The 13,833-nt window shown below is 42.9% G+C and overlaps 1 protein-coding gene across 1 annotated transcript in view; it reads left to right on the forward strand.

Annotated features, from left to right (window-relative positions):
* LOC107512978 (deleted in malignant brain tumors 1 protein) overlaps window positions 1-13,833 on the forward strand; it is a 132,925-nt gene that overhangs the window by 64,099 nt on the left and 54,993 nt on the right. The window contains 3 exon segments of the mRNA XM_036223323.1: window positions 7,859-7,936; window positions 11,824-12,132; window positions 13,110-13,124. Coding sequence (XP_036079216.1) covers window positions 7,859-7,936; window positions 11,824-12,132; window positions 13,110-13,124 — 402 coding nt within the window.

Consider the following 13,833-nt stretch of genomic DNA (forward strand, 5'->3'; position numbering starts at 1 on the left):
TCTTGGTCCTTATTTGGTGGAAATTTTCCTTTTCATTTAAAACCAAAAGGTTTTTGTTGTTGCTGTTGTGGGCATTGGCGAACCAGATTCGAAGGGGAGAACATTCTACATATTTTGTCCATGAACTATCAATTTATTCATGTAGTAGGAAACTGGTGAGTCCTGCAACAAGTAAACCCAGTCGAACTATGTTTAAGACAGGTGTGTATACCAGCCAAGGTGAGCTTTGAGATAAAGCAAAGACGGTGGGTTTGACAGTAGAAGATCTGACTTTAGGCTCCATCTCTGCCACTTATTTAGTGTGGGCCAACCACTGACTCTCTTTTTTGAAAGGGGGACAAAGACATCTCCTTCACAGGGCTCCATTTGGGTTCAAGGAGCTCACGTACATGGAGCGATAACAGGATTCAACTTCTATCGAGTGTCAATGATATTCCAGGCTCTGCGCTAAGACCTTTACCTGCACAGTTATTAGTTATTTAATTCTCTAATTCAGGGCTCAGCAAATCTTCACTGTAAAGGGTCAGATAGGAACTATTTGGGGCTTTGTGGAACAGATCGCCACTGTTGCATTTACTCAATTCTGCTCTCATAGCATGAAAGCAGACAGACAACTTGTAAACCGATGGGCATGCCTTCGTGCCAATAAAGTTTTATTTACAAAACCAGGCACTGGGCTGGATTTAAACCACACGCTTTAGTTTCCTGACCCCTCCTCTAATGAACGAATTCATTCTAAGCACCGAGCAGGCATGATTATTTAGTTTTCACAACACCTTACAAAGCAGGTGCTATTGTAATTCCCATTTTACTGATGAAAAAACTGAGGTATAGAAACATAAATCTACTTTCCCAAGGCCATGAAGTTAGCAAGGCTCCCACCTGCTAGTTGGTTAGATATTATAATACCTTGCTTGGCTTTTATGGAGAGCCGATGTTAAAATGGACATATTCTTTTCAGTCAGTTTGTTTCTCAGTCCAGAAGGCCTTGGAACCAACTCTATTGCTCCCTTTCCCTCACTCCGCACAACCAACATATCAGAAATTCTTGTCTATAAAACACCTCATCTTGCACCATGCTCCCCACCGGCTTTTTTCCCACCCCCACCCCCGAAACTGACAAGGTAGTTCCCACTTTAGGACCTTTGTACTGGGTCTTTCTTCTGTCTGAAATGCTCTTCTTCGGCCTTCTCCTTAGAATCAGGTCTCAGCTAAAATGTCATTCCTTCGGAGAGGATTCCCCTGAGTACACAATCCAAAATAAACTCTCTCTCAGTCATGTCTTATTTTGTCGGCCCGTCGTTTATCTCTTTGTCTACTTACACCATCTGAGATGGCCTTTGTGTTTTCCTTTGTGTACCTGCTCATCACATGTCCTCCCCACCCTACTTCGCAGAGTAAGTTTTGTGAGAGCAGGAACTTTGGCATGTTTATTTCAGACCCAAGGACAATTCCTGGTATATGACCGATTCTAAATAAATATTTACTGGAAAAAAACAAAGAGAGAAAAACGAGACACGTGTTAGCATTCTGCCTCTCCTATAAAACTGTTGAAGACAATATATCAGCTATTAAAATGGTCAGTGGTCCTCGGACAAAGTCAATGGTTTCCTTTAAGAAGGTAGTACTAATCGGGCAATGAGAATTCCATTATGTACCCTGATTTCCATCTTCCTTCAAATTCTATGAAGTTCAGTTTGATTGGATGATCAGTTTTAATAATTAGCTAAGGGTTTTATTGATTGGTTTGTTATTACTCTATTTCCTTTTGATCATATAGTCATTAATCTTGTATTTCTATTTTTCTGGTCTTGCTATGAAGATATATTACTTTACTGTCAGTAATTTGACATCTTTAGCAGGATGTACACAGATGAATAGAAATCTTTACCAAGGGTCCAGGAGGAATGTATGGTATGTGTGATGCCACTGGTCCTCAGGGATGCATGAGCTGAGACAGCGGCTCAGATGCAGATATGCCATGGTCATCTGCTTTGGTCCCAGTTGGGAACCACTGCCCTAGACATGCAGGTGGCCCTGAGTTCCATGGCGACTGGCTTGCTCTCAGTGTGGGCGTTCTGAAGAGCTAGTCTCACAAGTTAAAACTATAACCTCTAGAATCGATTCACAACAATCAAATCAGCAAATGCTTCTGAGAGGCTCTTGTGTCCAAAGGGCTGTGTTTCACCAGACATTCACTGTATTTTACATTTCATATTTTTGACCTGTCACATTAAAGATTTATTGAAAATCAATGAGTAGGTTTGGTAAAAGTTATTCAATTTCAATAAGAAGCATTTCTATTTTTCTTATACCAATAGGTGATGGAAATTCAGCAACCGTATTATCAGGTAAGAGAACATTTTTGTGCTGTTTTCCTCTGGGACATTTCTGATTACCTATCCAAATACAGAAAAGAAATAAATAAAAGAGTTGCAGTTAAACAGCAGTTGAGTTATTTTACTGAGTGACTCATTATAACCTGCCCCTTACAGTTAAGTTTGTGTGGAGCTAATTTTCAGGGTGTTTCCCCCAATAAATTTACTAACTTCTAAAAAAAAAATTAAATAACAATGCCATTGTTTTGAATAAATACTCGAAACTGTTTTGAACATAGTAGTTTTATAATTGTCTTTGAGTGTCATTTTGGCTAGCTTCTCTGAGAGTATTCAAACTCTTTCGACTTTTAGATACACGTTTCAAATTTTCTTTGGAAGAAACATTAGTTGATCGCATGTAATATTTTCTTATGATATGAGTTTCCTATCACTTTTGTAACAATTTGCCACAAACTTTGTGACTTAAACAACATAAATTTATTGTCTTACAGTTCTAGAGGTCAGGAGTTTCAAATGGGTCTCGCTGCTCTAAAATCAAGGTGTCAGCCAGGCTGCGTTCACCCCGGAGGCTCTAGAGAGAAAGCATTTCCTTGCCTTTTCCAATTTCTAGAGGCACTGGCATTCCTTGGCTCATGACCTCATTCCTCTATCTTCAAAGCCAACAGTGTAGGGTCTTCGAATTTCTCTTATTCTCTTCTCCTACCCTCCGTCTCCCCTTCTAAGAATGCTGTGATTACACCAGGCCCACCTTGATAATCCAGGCTCATCTCCCTATCTTAAGGCAGCTGATTAGCAGCCTTAATTTCAGCTGCAGCCTTAATTCCCTTTTGCCAGGTAACCTTGCATATTCACAGGTTCCGGGGGCTAGGATGTAAGCATCTGTGGGAGGCCATCATTCTGCCTCCCACACTTATTTATCAACTGAAATTCTGTAATTGCTACTGCTCAATGGCACAGAATCGGACACATCACTCAGGATTTACACTGAAATACAGTGACTTGAACAGCAGACAGAGGAAAGAAAGGCGCGAGAGAAGAGGGGTAACATCCACCCAAGTCCATACCAAGAGACAGGCGATGGCTGTCCACCCAGTCAATCCCGTCAGTGTTCCTGTTGGCTATTGTCAGCAAATGCTCAGATGTGGCAGAGTCAGGTCTGGAGACAGGAGAGAACGTGGGAGCCCGTGGATCTGCGGAGAGGCTTCATTCTTGGGCAATACCTACGACACGGAGACATGTCAGCAATGAAACGGGCTGAGGGGTGAAATAAGTAGAACAAGTGGATACGACTTCCAGGGTTTCCTGATGGTCCAGACCACCAAGCTGACATGTAGAGAGAATGTTAACACCCAAAAGGCGTAATTCTTACCGCCAAACACCAAACACCTGTCCTTAAACATCGAGTAGAGGAGAGAGAGGGTGCGGATAACTGAGTCGGAGGAGACCAGGGCCAGTGGCTAAGATGTGATTTACATTTTCTATCACACAGCGGTCACTTCAGAGTTGAGGCCACACTACATGTTGTGAAATCGCGGGGAGCCCTGACTGGCCACACCTCCCTCAAGTTGTCATGAGCTGTTACGGTTAATGAGTGTTTCTTTTTTACAGTTCTGCCTGCTGCCATCTCAACTCAGCTCTCTCCTGTAACCATGACACGTTCAACGTCATCAGGTAGGACTCCCTCCCAACCCGCCGCCGCCCACCATTCAGAATTCCCTGGGGCTCCCGAGTCGCGTTGTCACGACAGGCAGGGGTTCTGCCACCATCGCTAGACACCTCTAACGTCCCATTCACGGTCGAATGATTCGAGAAGAAAGGGACCCTGAGATGCCTGGATTTCATGCTGTCCAGCGTCTCGAATTTAATAAATAGACTAGAGCATCTGGCCTCATATCTAGGAGGCGTCCAATCTGGGAAGACTTCATTCTTATATCAGTGAGTCACACAAAAGGAAGACACGTCTTCCTAGTCGTGGTGGCGAGAAGTTGCCACCATGATGGCCATCTCGTTTTATCATCGCGCTAGCCGATGCCGTCTCCATGCCTCCGTCATCTGTCACTGCTGACGCTTCAATGATGCCATCCCATAATTCATATTCCGACAATGCTGATCATTAACTTCAGGAGCCCTCGTAGCTGCACTGTCCATGTGGCTACTCGGTACTTGGGGCTCAGCGGAACTGAGACAAATACCCGCAGGACCTTTCAAAGACTCAGTACCATAGAAATAACGTAAAGCATCCCTCAATAGCATTTATTATGTTGATTATGTGTTGAAATTATAATATTTTGGATATGCTGGATTAAATAAGATATATTATTCAAATTAATTCTGCCCATTTCTTTTTAGTTTTTAAAATATGATACCAGATCTAAAATTATATACATGGCTTGTGCTTTATTTCTATTGGACAGAATTGCCTTATGCCATGTCCATCACTGTGTTGACTGCCTCATGTGGATTGTCTTATCTAATCCTCCCAAATAGCCAGATGAGGGAGCTTCTGTAATCTCCATTTTCTGAATGAGGAAACGTGCTCAAGTAGGTTAAATATTGTCCCCAAGATCGATAGAATGATAACACAAACAATCCAACTTCAGAGCTCTAGAGCTTCATCTCTGAACTCTTTTGACTCTCCAAACCACATTAAAATCCTATAAACTACTAAAAAAAAAAAGGGCCAGGCACGTTGCTTATTCTGAAACTATGGGCATTCAGTTGAGCCCAGTTTGCCTATTTGTGTTCACTTCTAAATAGTAGCAAAAGGGAGAGGAAGCACATTAAATTCTTAGCTCTCATGTCTAAGCGACCAAGGGTCCTTTAGAAATCTGAATGGCATATTCCACTTTCTTGACAATGCAGTGCTCAGAGCAGATGACTGGGCTTGGAGCCGCTCTCTCCTACCACCGGCTCCGTGGGTGGCCCCGCCAGGTCTCTTTCCCTCTCTGTGCTTGTTTCCTTACCTGACAGATGGAGGTAATAACTACATATTTCAAAGAGTTGTTGTGAGGAGTCAGTCCGTGGGTCAGTGTAAAGCGCTTAGCAGAGAGCCTGGTGCACAGTCGTGCAGAGTGAGTGGGGGCTTCATCTCTGTCTTGAGGCGTGTCCTGAGGAATAGCCATTCAAAGGGGAGAGGCTCTGCTCTTTGCTCATGGCCACGGCCACTTTATCACATTTCCTCACCCTGCAACCCCCCCCCCCCGACGCCCCTGCCCACCAGCACCTGACAGTCACCATCTTGCTTTCTGTCTCTGTGGATTTACTGGTTCTGGATATTTCTTAAAAACAGAGTCATATAATATGTGGCCTTTTGCGTGGTCCAGTGTTCTCAAGGTCACTGTGCACTTTAAAATTCTCTGTTGAATGAGTTTGTATCAAGCTAATTGATTTCTTCTCCTAGAAGCAGATGAAAAGAGGCCTTTTCTTTCCATTTAGGATTAAATATCAGAAGTCATTTTCCTTGTATTGTTGTTTTCCCAACAGTCCTCTCAACTTCCACCGTCCCAGAAGACGCTAACCACCCAACCACATCGTCAGGTAGGTCAATGAGCTATGAGTTAAACAACCCAAACTGGGTGTGATACGCTGTATACACCACTATCAATATTTTAAGCCCCTAGGAAAGATGAGGTGAAGCTCACGGCCATCAGGGAAAATTCGCTACCAAAGGCTCTTGGGGCGATGTGATGCCCATTGTGACCTTCAGCACCGATTTTAAGCTCCATGAGGTCAAGGGTTTTATCTACCTTGCTCATCACTGCATCCCTAGGCCCTATCACAGCTTGGCACCTTATAGGCACCCAAGACAAGTTTGTTGACTCGATAAATAAATACACAGCATTCATGGAGCATGTGTGGACAGGCTGTTTGACCTCTCTTGGGGAAAATTTGATCTTGACTAAGAAGTCCCACCAGACAGCACACAGTGGGGGCAAATCCCTCTGCTCTGAGAGAGACAGGCACCACTCTGGGAAATGTCAGGAGTGCTCATTTGTATTAATCTCCTCTTCAGAAAAAATTGTTGGCATTTTACATGTGAGACAACTAATGAATCTGGTCCTTCTAACAAATACTTTTATTTTTCAGCCTCAGCAGATAATGAAAAGTTGCCAACTATCTTATCAGGTAGAGCAATGCTTCCATCACTAGTGCTATATGTACGTGCCTGACCATCCAAATGGGAGGTATGAGCAGATGGGTCATACCACTAGCTTAGATAGTCATCCAAGATAATCAGCAACCTTATGAAGACAATGATTTTTAAAACTTTTGTCCAATTCTTCAACAACTTATTTTACTACTACTGGGCACCCTTGTGCAGAGCCTGGAGTTGATGTGGGGTTCAAAGGGGGCAAGGCATCTTGGGGCAGAGGATCACATTTAGGAGCTTTCTATCAGCCACCTGAACTTGACTCCAACCTCATTAGAAGGTGGTCATTCTTTACGAGCATGCGGCCAGTCCAGAAGTTTTCATAACGTGTGGCATAGCTGGTGTCTGTCTCAGGAAGTTTCAGTCCTGACCACTGTTTTAATGTCATTCTAGTGCTACCTGTGGTCGATGCACCATCTTGGAGTCGTAGAGCCCATGTTCCGTGGCCCAGGCCATCAGGTAAGCCACCTTTCTCAGAGGTCGTGCCATTGCGCTCATGAACCTCAGGGGAGATCATCCCAGCTGGGGAGGGAGCCTGGGAAGGTGCACAGTCAGAGGCCTCGGAGGTCCATGGGGAAGGCCACCGTGAAGGAAAAGGATCACAGTCCCCAGGAGCCAGGCCGATTGACTGGGCCTCCCATACAGCTTGGCAGCCAGCCAATAAAGTCAATAGTCATTGACTTTAGGATATAGTTTTTGTGGCTGTGCTCACCAATCATTGTGAATCACCTTTTTGGGAGAAAATTCACTTTCCAGAGTGACTGGATCAGACAATCATCCCTCTGGAGTCTGTGAGGCCTGATTCTTCATAATAGACAAAGAAACATCAGTTGAAAAACTATAGCTGTGTGATTTTAGAGTAAGTCTACTAGAAGAAACCATGGTGCCATTTCGATCTTTTCTTTTTGAACTTCAGTGTTGATCAGAATTACCCTGAGGTCTTATTAAAACACATACTGGTTTCTGATTCAGTAGGCCTAGAGTGGGGTGTGAGAATTTGCATTTCCAACAAATCCAGGATGCTTATTCTGTGTTGTGGGGAGCACAATTTGAGAACTGCCAGCTTAAAACAAAGAAGGATCTTTCTTATCCCAATAAACAGAAGCAGAATTATTATCATCTTCATCATCCTCATCATTGTCATCATCATCACCATCTTCATCATCACCATCTTTGCTGTCAGCACTGCCATCATCACCACCTTCATCATCATCAACATTGCCATCACCACCATCATCACCATCACCATCACCATTATCATCATCGTCATCATCACTACTGTCGTCATCATCACCATCACCATCATCACCATTGTCATTATCATCACCACCATTACCATTATCATCATCATCACCATTGTCATCGTCATTGCCATCATCATCACCATCACCATCACCATCACCATCACCATCATCATTGTCATCATCACCATCACCATCATCACCACCACTGTCCTCATCGTCACCGTCACCATCACCATCACCATCATCATCACCATTGTCATTATCATCACCATCATCATCACCATTATCATCATCATCACCACTGTCATCATCAACATCATCACCATTGTCATCATCATCTTCACCATCATCATCATCACCATTGTCATCATCAATACCATCATCACCATCACCGTCATCATCATCATCATCATCATCACTACTGTCATCATCATCACCACTGTTGTCGTCATTGCCATCATCGCCATCACCATCATCATCATCATTGTCATCATCAACATCACCATTATCATCACCACTGTCCTCATCATCACCATCACCATCATCATCACCATTATCACCATCACCATCATCACCATTATCATCATCATCACCATCACCATCACCATCATCATCACCATTGTCATCATCAATACCATCATCATCATCACCATTGTCATTATCATTATCACCATTATCATCACCATCACCACTGTCTTCATCACAATTGCCATCATCATCACCATCACCATTGTCGTTACCACTGTCATCATCATCGTCACAATTGCCATCATCATCACCATTGCCAGCATCATCATCACCATCATCATCATCACCATCGTTATTACCATTGTCATCGTCATCGTCGCTATTGTCGTCGTCACCATCATCATCATCATCACGATTGTTGTCATCATCTATGCCATCATTATCAACATCAGTGTTACCAGCACCAGCACCATTATCAGCAGAAACTAGTCAATACAGTAAGTTGAACTTTGTATTGGTGAATCACTTCCCTGGTTATTTTTAGTTTATGGGTTTTTATGGTTATGTGGATATAGAGCCAAACATCCAAATAAGACTTTTAAGTAAATTGTTAAGATATCTGCAAACATCTGGATCTCTAGTACTATGCAAACAAACAGGTCTCTGTGGATGAATTAATTTTTCCTTTACAGCTAGGAGCCTGGGGTCACATTCACAACTTCCTCTTCATCTGACAACCACTATTCTTACCCAAATTCTTACCACCTCTTCCCGCTTTCCACAGTCTTCCCCTAACTGGCTTCCCTGCCTACAGGTGCCCAACATTCTAATCCATTGTTTACGTGCAGTCAGAATTACTTTTTTTAAAAAATTAAATTTATTGAGGTAACATTGGTTAATACAATTATATAATTTTTAGGTGTACATTATAATTTGACATCTGTATATTCTATTGTATGTTTACCACCCAAAGTCTAGTTTACTTCAGCTACCATAAATTTGATCCCAGAATTACTTTTTTTAAAGTCAAGTTTATTGAGATATAATTTAACTACAATAAAATTCATTATGTAGTTAAAAGAATTTTGATAAATCTTTATAGTTTTGTAACCATTATCACCATTTTATAATGTTTACAATATAAAACATTTCCTTAGAAAGTTCTTTGTGCCCCTTAATAGTCAATCTTCTCTTCTGACCCCCAAGATCCTGGCAACCATCAATGTAATTTCTGACCCTATAGGTTTGGATTTTCCAGAATATTACATAATGTAAGTGGATAATATGTAGCATTTTGTTTTGAGCTTCTTACCATAATGCTTTTGAGACTCTTCCACATAGTTCCATATATCAAGCATTCATTCTTTTTTTAGCTGAGTAGTATTCCACTGTATGGATGTACTAATATTTGTTTATTCATTCACTACTTGATGGACATCAAGCTATTTTCCGATTTTAACCATTATGAATAAAGCTTCTAAATATTCACATACAGGTTAAATTATTCTTCCAAGTGGCTGTACCATTTTGCACTCCCACGAGAAACGTGTGAGAATTCCAGTAGCTCCACATCCCAGGCCACGCGTTGAATTTTCTACTTTAGCCATTACAGTCCCTCTACTATAAAGATAGTGATATCTCTTTGTTGTTTTAATTTGCCTTTCCCTAATGCCTAATGATACTGAGCTTATTTTCATGTGCTTATTTGCATCTCTTCTTAGGTGAAGTTATGTGTTCAAATCTTTTAACCCTTTTCAAAAATTGGATGTCTTTTATTATTGTGTTATAAGATAGTACTTTATATATTCTGGATACTAGTATTTTCTTAGATATGTGTTTTTCACATTTTTTCCCTCTCAGTCTATGGCCTGTCTTTTCATTTTCTTAACAGTGTTTTTTAAAAAGCACAATTTAAAAAATTTTAATGAAGTCAAATTTATCAAGTTTTTTCGTCCTTTAATGAATTGTGCTTTTGTGTTTTATCTAAGTAATCTTCCCTTAACTAAAGGTCTCTCAGATTTTCTCCTATTTTCTTCTAAAACTTTTATAGTTTTAGGTTTTTCATGTAGCTCTCTGAGCCATTTTAGTTGATTTTTTATATTGTTTAAAGGACTTTTTTTCTGTACAGATATCTAATCATCCCAATGCCATTTGTTAAAATGACTCTCCTATCTCCGTTGAAATACCTTGGCACTTTGTTAAAAGGTAAATAACCATAAACACGTGGGTCTTTTTTTTAACTTCCTTCGCTGCCTTAAATGAGCTCCCCTCCCTCTTCTTCTACCCATTGGAGTCCTGTCATGGCTTTGTTGCTCCATTTCTCCAGGTAGCTTCCCCTGGTCTCCATGAGGAGGCGTATCCTCTACATTTATACCTTTTCTGTTGACATCCCTCATAATCCACCTCATATTACAGTTACTCATATATTTATTCTAGCTTCTGACTGAGTTATAAGCCTTTTAAATACAAGCACTCTGCATCACTTTCTTTGCATTCAATAAATATATTTTAATGAATGTTAGCATACGGCATTATTAATTTATAGAGGCTGCCTTTGTTTCCTTTAGGTTTTCTTAAATATGTTCTTAAATTCGTCTTCTGCTTTTTAAAGATTTATTTCCACTGAGCCAAGGATCCAAGGATAAGTTTACCACGAACAGAGGTGAATACAAAGTTAAAGTCTTGGATTATGGTGATGACGGTGGCTTACTTGGATGAATCAAAAGAAAGCAAAAAGCTTCAAAGTGTCTTAAAATGAGTCTTTCCAGTGGTGGATCCGCTTTATTCTGACTGATAGTGACCTTGCTTTGCTGTTCCTCCTAGCTGACCACTTCTTGGAGGCTTCGCTAACTACAGCCCCTGGGGCCTGGACATCTCCACCTGCAGGTATGGGAAGCAATTCCTGGGAAATACAGGGCTGATGGATAGCGCGGGGAGAGGCATTTCTCCAAGATCGAAGAGACCCATGGGCACAGTTAAAGTGAGATATAGCCCACTTACAAGTTATAAAATGTAAAGCAATTCTCTTCATCTTTCTGAGTCTCAGTTTCTTCATCTGTAAAATGGGAGCCCATCCCTTACCACATGGGGTTGTGACAAAGATTAAGAGAGAAATGTTTAAGTTAGTGGCTCTCTGAGGCTCTGGCACTTAACTCACAAACAACAAATGTCACTTCCTGCCCTCAGTCTCTTTTACATACTAAAGGCATAAAGAAAGACTTACAGGGCCAAACATAGTTCTGGATGACAAGATCATTTAGCTATGATCTTTCTATGGATAGTCGAGTTTCCTGTTTCATTAGCTATATTGACACCTCATAGTTCTAATCCTGTCCATAACAAGGGACTAACATATGGATAAAATGATCTTGTTAGGAGAACTTAGGAATTTTGGAAATTTCTTTAAACAAGAGGGGAATTTAATAAAGTTTCATTGAAGGGACTTGAAGTCAAAGGTCATTCTGGCTATTCCTAACGTGCGGGTGCACGTGCTATGCAAACTTGCATGTTCGTAAGTGGGGAGATGATCACCTAGAGATTTAAAGGCTGAAGGAAACCTTCCAGAGACAGGAAGGCCGGTCCCTCCATGTATTTCCTCCTTGTGCCTCCTCAGGAGCCCCGATGGCTGTGAGACTGATGAATGGCACGGGGAGGTGCTCGGGCCGTGTGGAGGTTCTCGTCCTGGGCACGTGGGGGACCGTGTGTGATGACCTCTGGGACCTGGCCGAGGCCACCGTCGTGTGCCACCAACTGCAGTGTGGCCAGGCTGTGGCAGCCCCCACAGGGGCACACTTTGGAGCAGGCTCAGGGAAGATTGTGCTGGATGATGTACAGTGTGTGGGCAACGAGAGCCACCTGGGGCAGTGCGTGCACAGAGGCGAGGCGGGGCACAACTGTGGCCACCTGGAGGACGCTGGGGTCATCTGCGCAGGTGAGGGGCTGACTGTCAGGGCTCACCCAGAGGACTCCTGTTCCCACAGTATTTACCCCCCCACCAAACACACACACACACACACACACACACACACACACACACACACACACACACCACAGCCTAACCTAGGAGTGGCAGTGGGTCCAGGCAGCCAGCCAGCGATGCTAATGCCCTTTCAAAGGGACGCATCAGCCTGGCCAGCCCCTTGCCTGCAAAATTTGCTACATATGGCTCACAGGCTGGATCCAAGCTCAGAAATGGCCTGTTTGGTTTACAAATTTAAGCTGAGCTTTAAATTCAGCTGATTCAGAGTATTTGGCAGAAAAATCCAAATTCTTACATTTGGTGAAAAAAAGTAAAGGCAGAAGTCGAGACTCAAAACAATTCTTTTTATTACGTTAACTGGCTGGATTTAAAAGAGAGCCGCCCCTGGACACAGCTCGCCAGCCCACGCGGCCCCACCACTCAGCTCACTGGTTCCTCTCACCCGCTTGGCTCTTGGGAACTTCTGAGTTTGTGACCTCACGCGATGGGTCGAATTTGTCAGCTGGTGCTCTTGGCCTTCCACATCTGGGCCTGGTGACCTTTCCAAACCAATGTGTCCCTTTGGTTGATTCTGCCCCACTGTAATTCCCAGTCTTTCCTGATTCTGTCCCTCTGGCAGCTGGAATAACATCTCTAGGAATGACGAGCTCTGCCAGACTGTACTTAGTCCATCTGAGCCGCACCTCGTCAACACTTCAGGTCCCTGGGGGAGCACTGAATTCCGCAGCTCTGCTGGGACACTCAACATTTGCTGCCTGGTCTCGTGTCTCAAATCCCCAGGAAGCCAAGATCCTCAAGGGCAGGGCCTCTGCTTCTCTTTCTACTTCTCACAGTTCCCCGAATGTAGGACAGTCCCAGGAAACACTCGCCATCTACAACAAGATAACGTGCACGATCTCTCTTCACGTTGACAGGTGCCGATCCCACAGTCGCTCAGCCTACAGGTAGGACTCACGTCATGTTGGGCGTCATCTACTAGACTTGGTGTGACATTAACAAGGTCATGAGATTTAGAGTCAGATCCCGTTGGATTCCTAGCTTCTTTCATTCACTCATGAGTTCATTTACCAGATATTGACTGAGTGTTCACCATGTGCCAAACTCTGTGCCAGCAAGCACTGGGGCTGTAGCAGTGATCAAACCTGAGTCTCTTCTTTCATTGGGCTTGCATCCTAACAAGAGAGACAAACATGGCATACGACCACCCTCGATTATGCCACCTCGGCTAAGTTTATGTCATCTCTCAATCCCATTTCATCTTGATTCCTCTTCATTAAAGTAGAAATGATATAGGGAATTAAGTAAGGACATGAAGTTGACAATGCCTGAAGATACCTGGCACCTGGCAGGTACTCTCACAGCAACAGTTCCTTCCTTTGGTCACATGCCCACCTAGGAGAGATGGTGTGGGGGATGGAAAGGGCCATGAGATGGAAGGATCTGATCCTGGCTGGTGTCTCTCCAGCTGAATGACCTGGCCTCAGTCTCCATATCACTAGAATAGGCATATGGGATTCCATGATCCCTAAAATCCTATACCTTTAACATTCCAGGACTAACGAGAAGAGAATAAGCAGCCATGTGGATTAGCCAAATTAAGTGTGCGCCACTAGGGAAAGCCAGAGGTCGTCATTGATAAACAGAGGTGTAGGT

This window comes from Rousettus aegyptiacus, unplaced genomic scaffold (assembly GCF_014176215.1).
Source record: "Rousettus aegyptiacus isolate mRouAeg1 unplaced genomic scaffold, mRouAeg1.p scaffold_m13_p_6, whole genome shotgun sequence".
In the NCBI taxonomy this organism is placed as follows: Eukaryota; Metazoa; Chordata; class Mammalia; order Chiroptera; family Pteropodidae; genus Rousettus; species Rousettus aegyptiacus.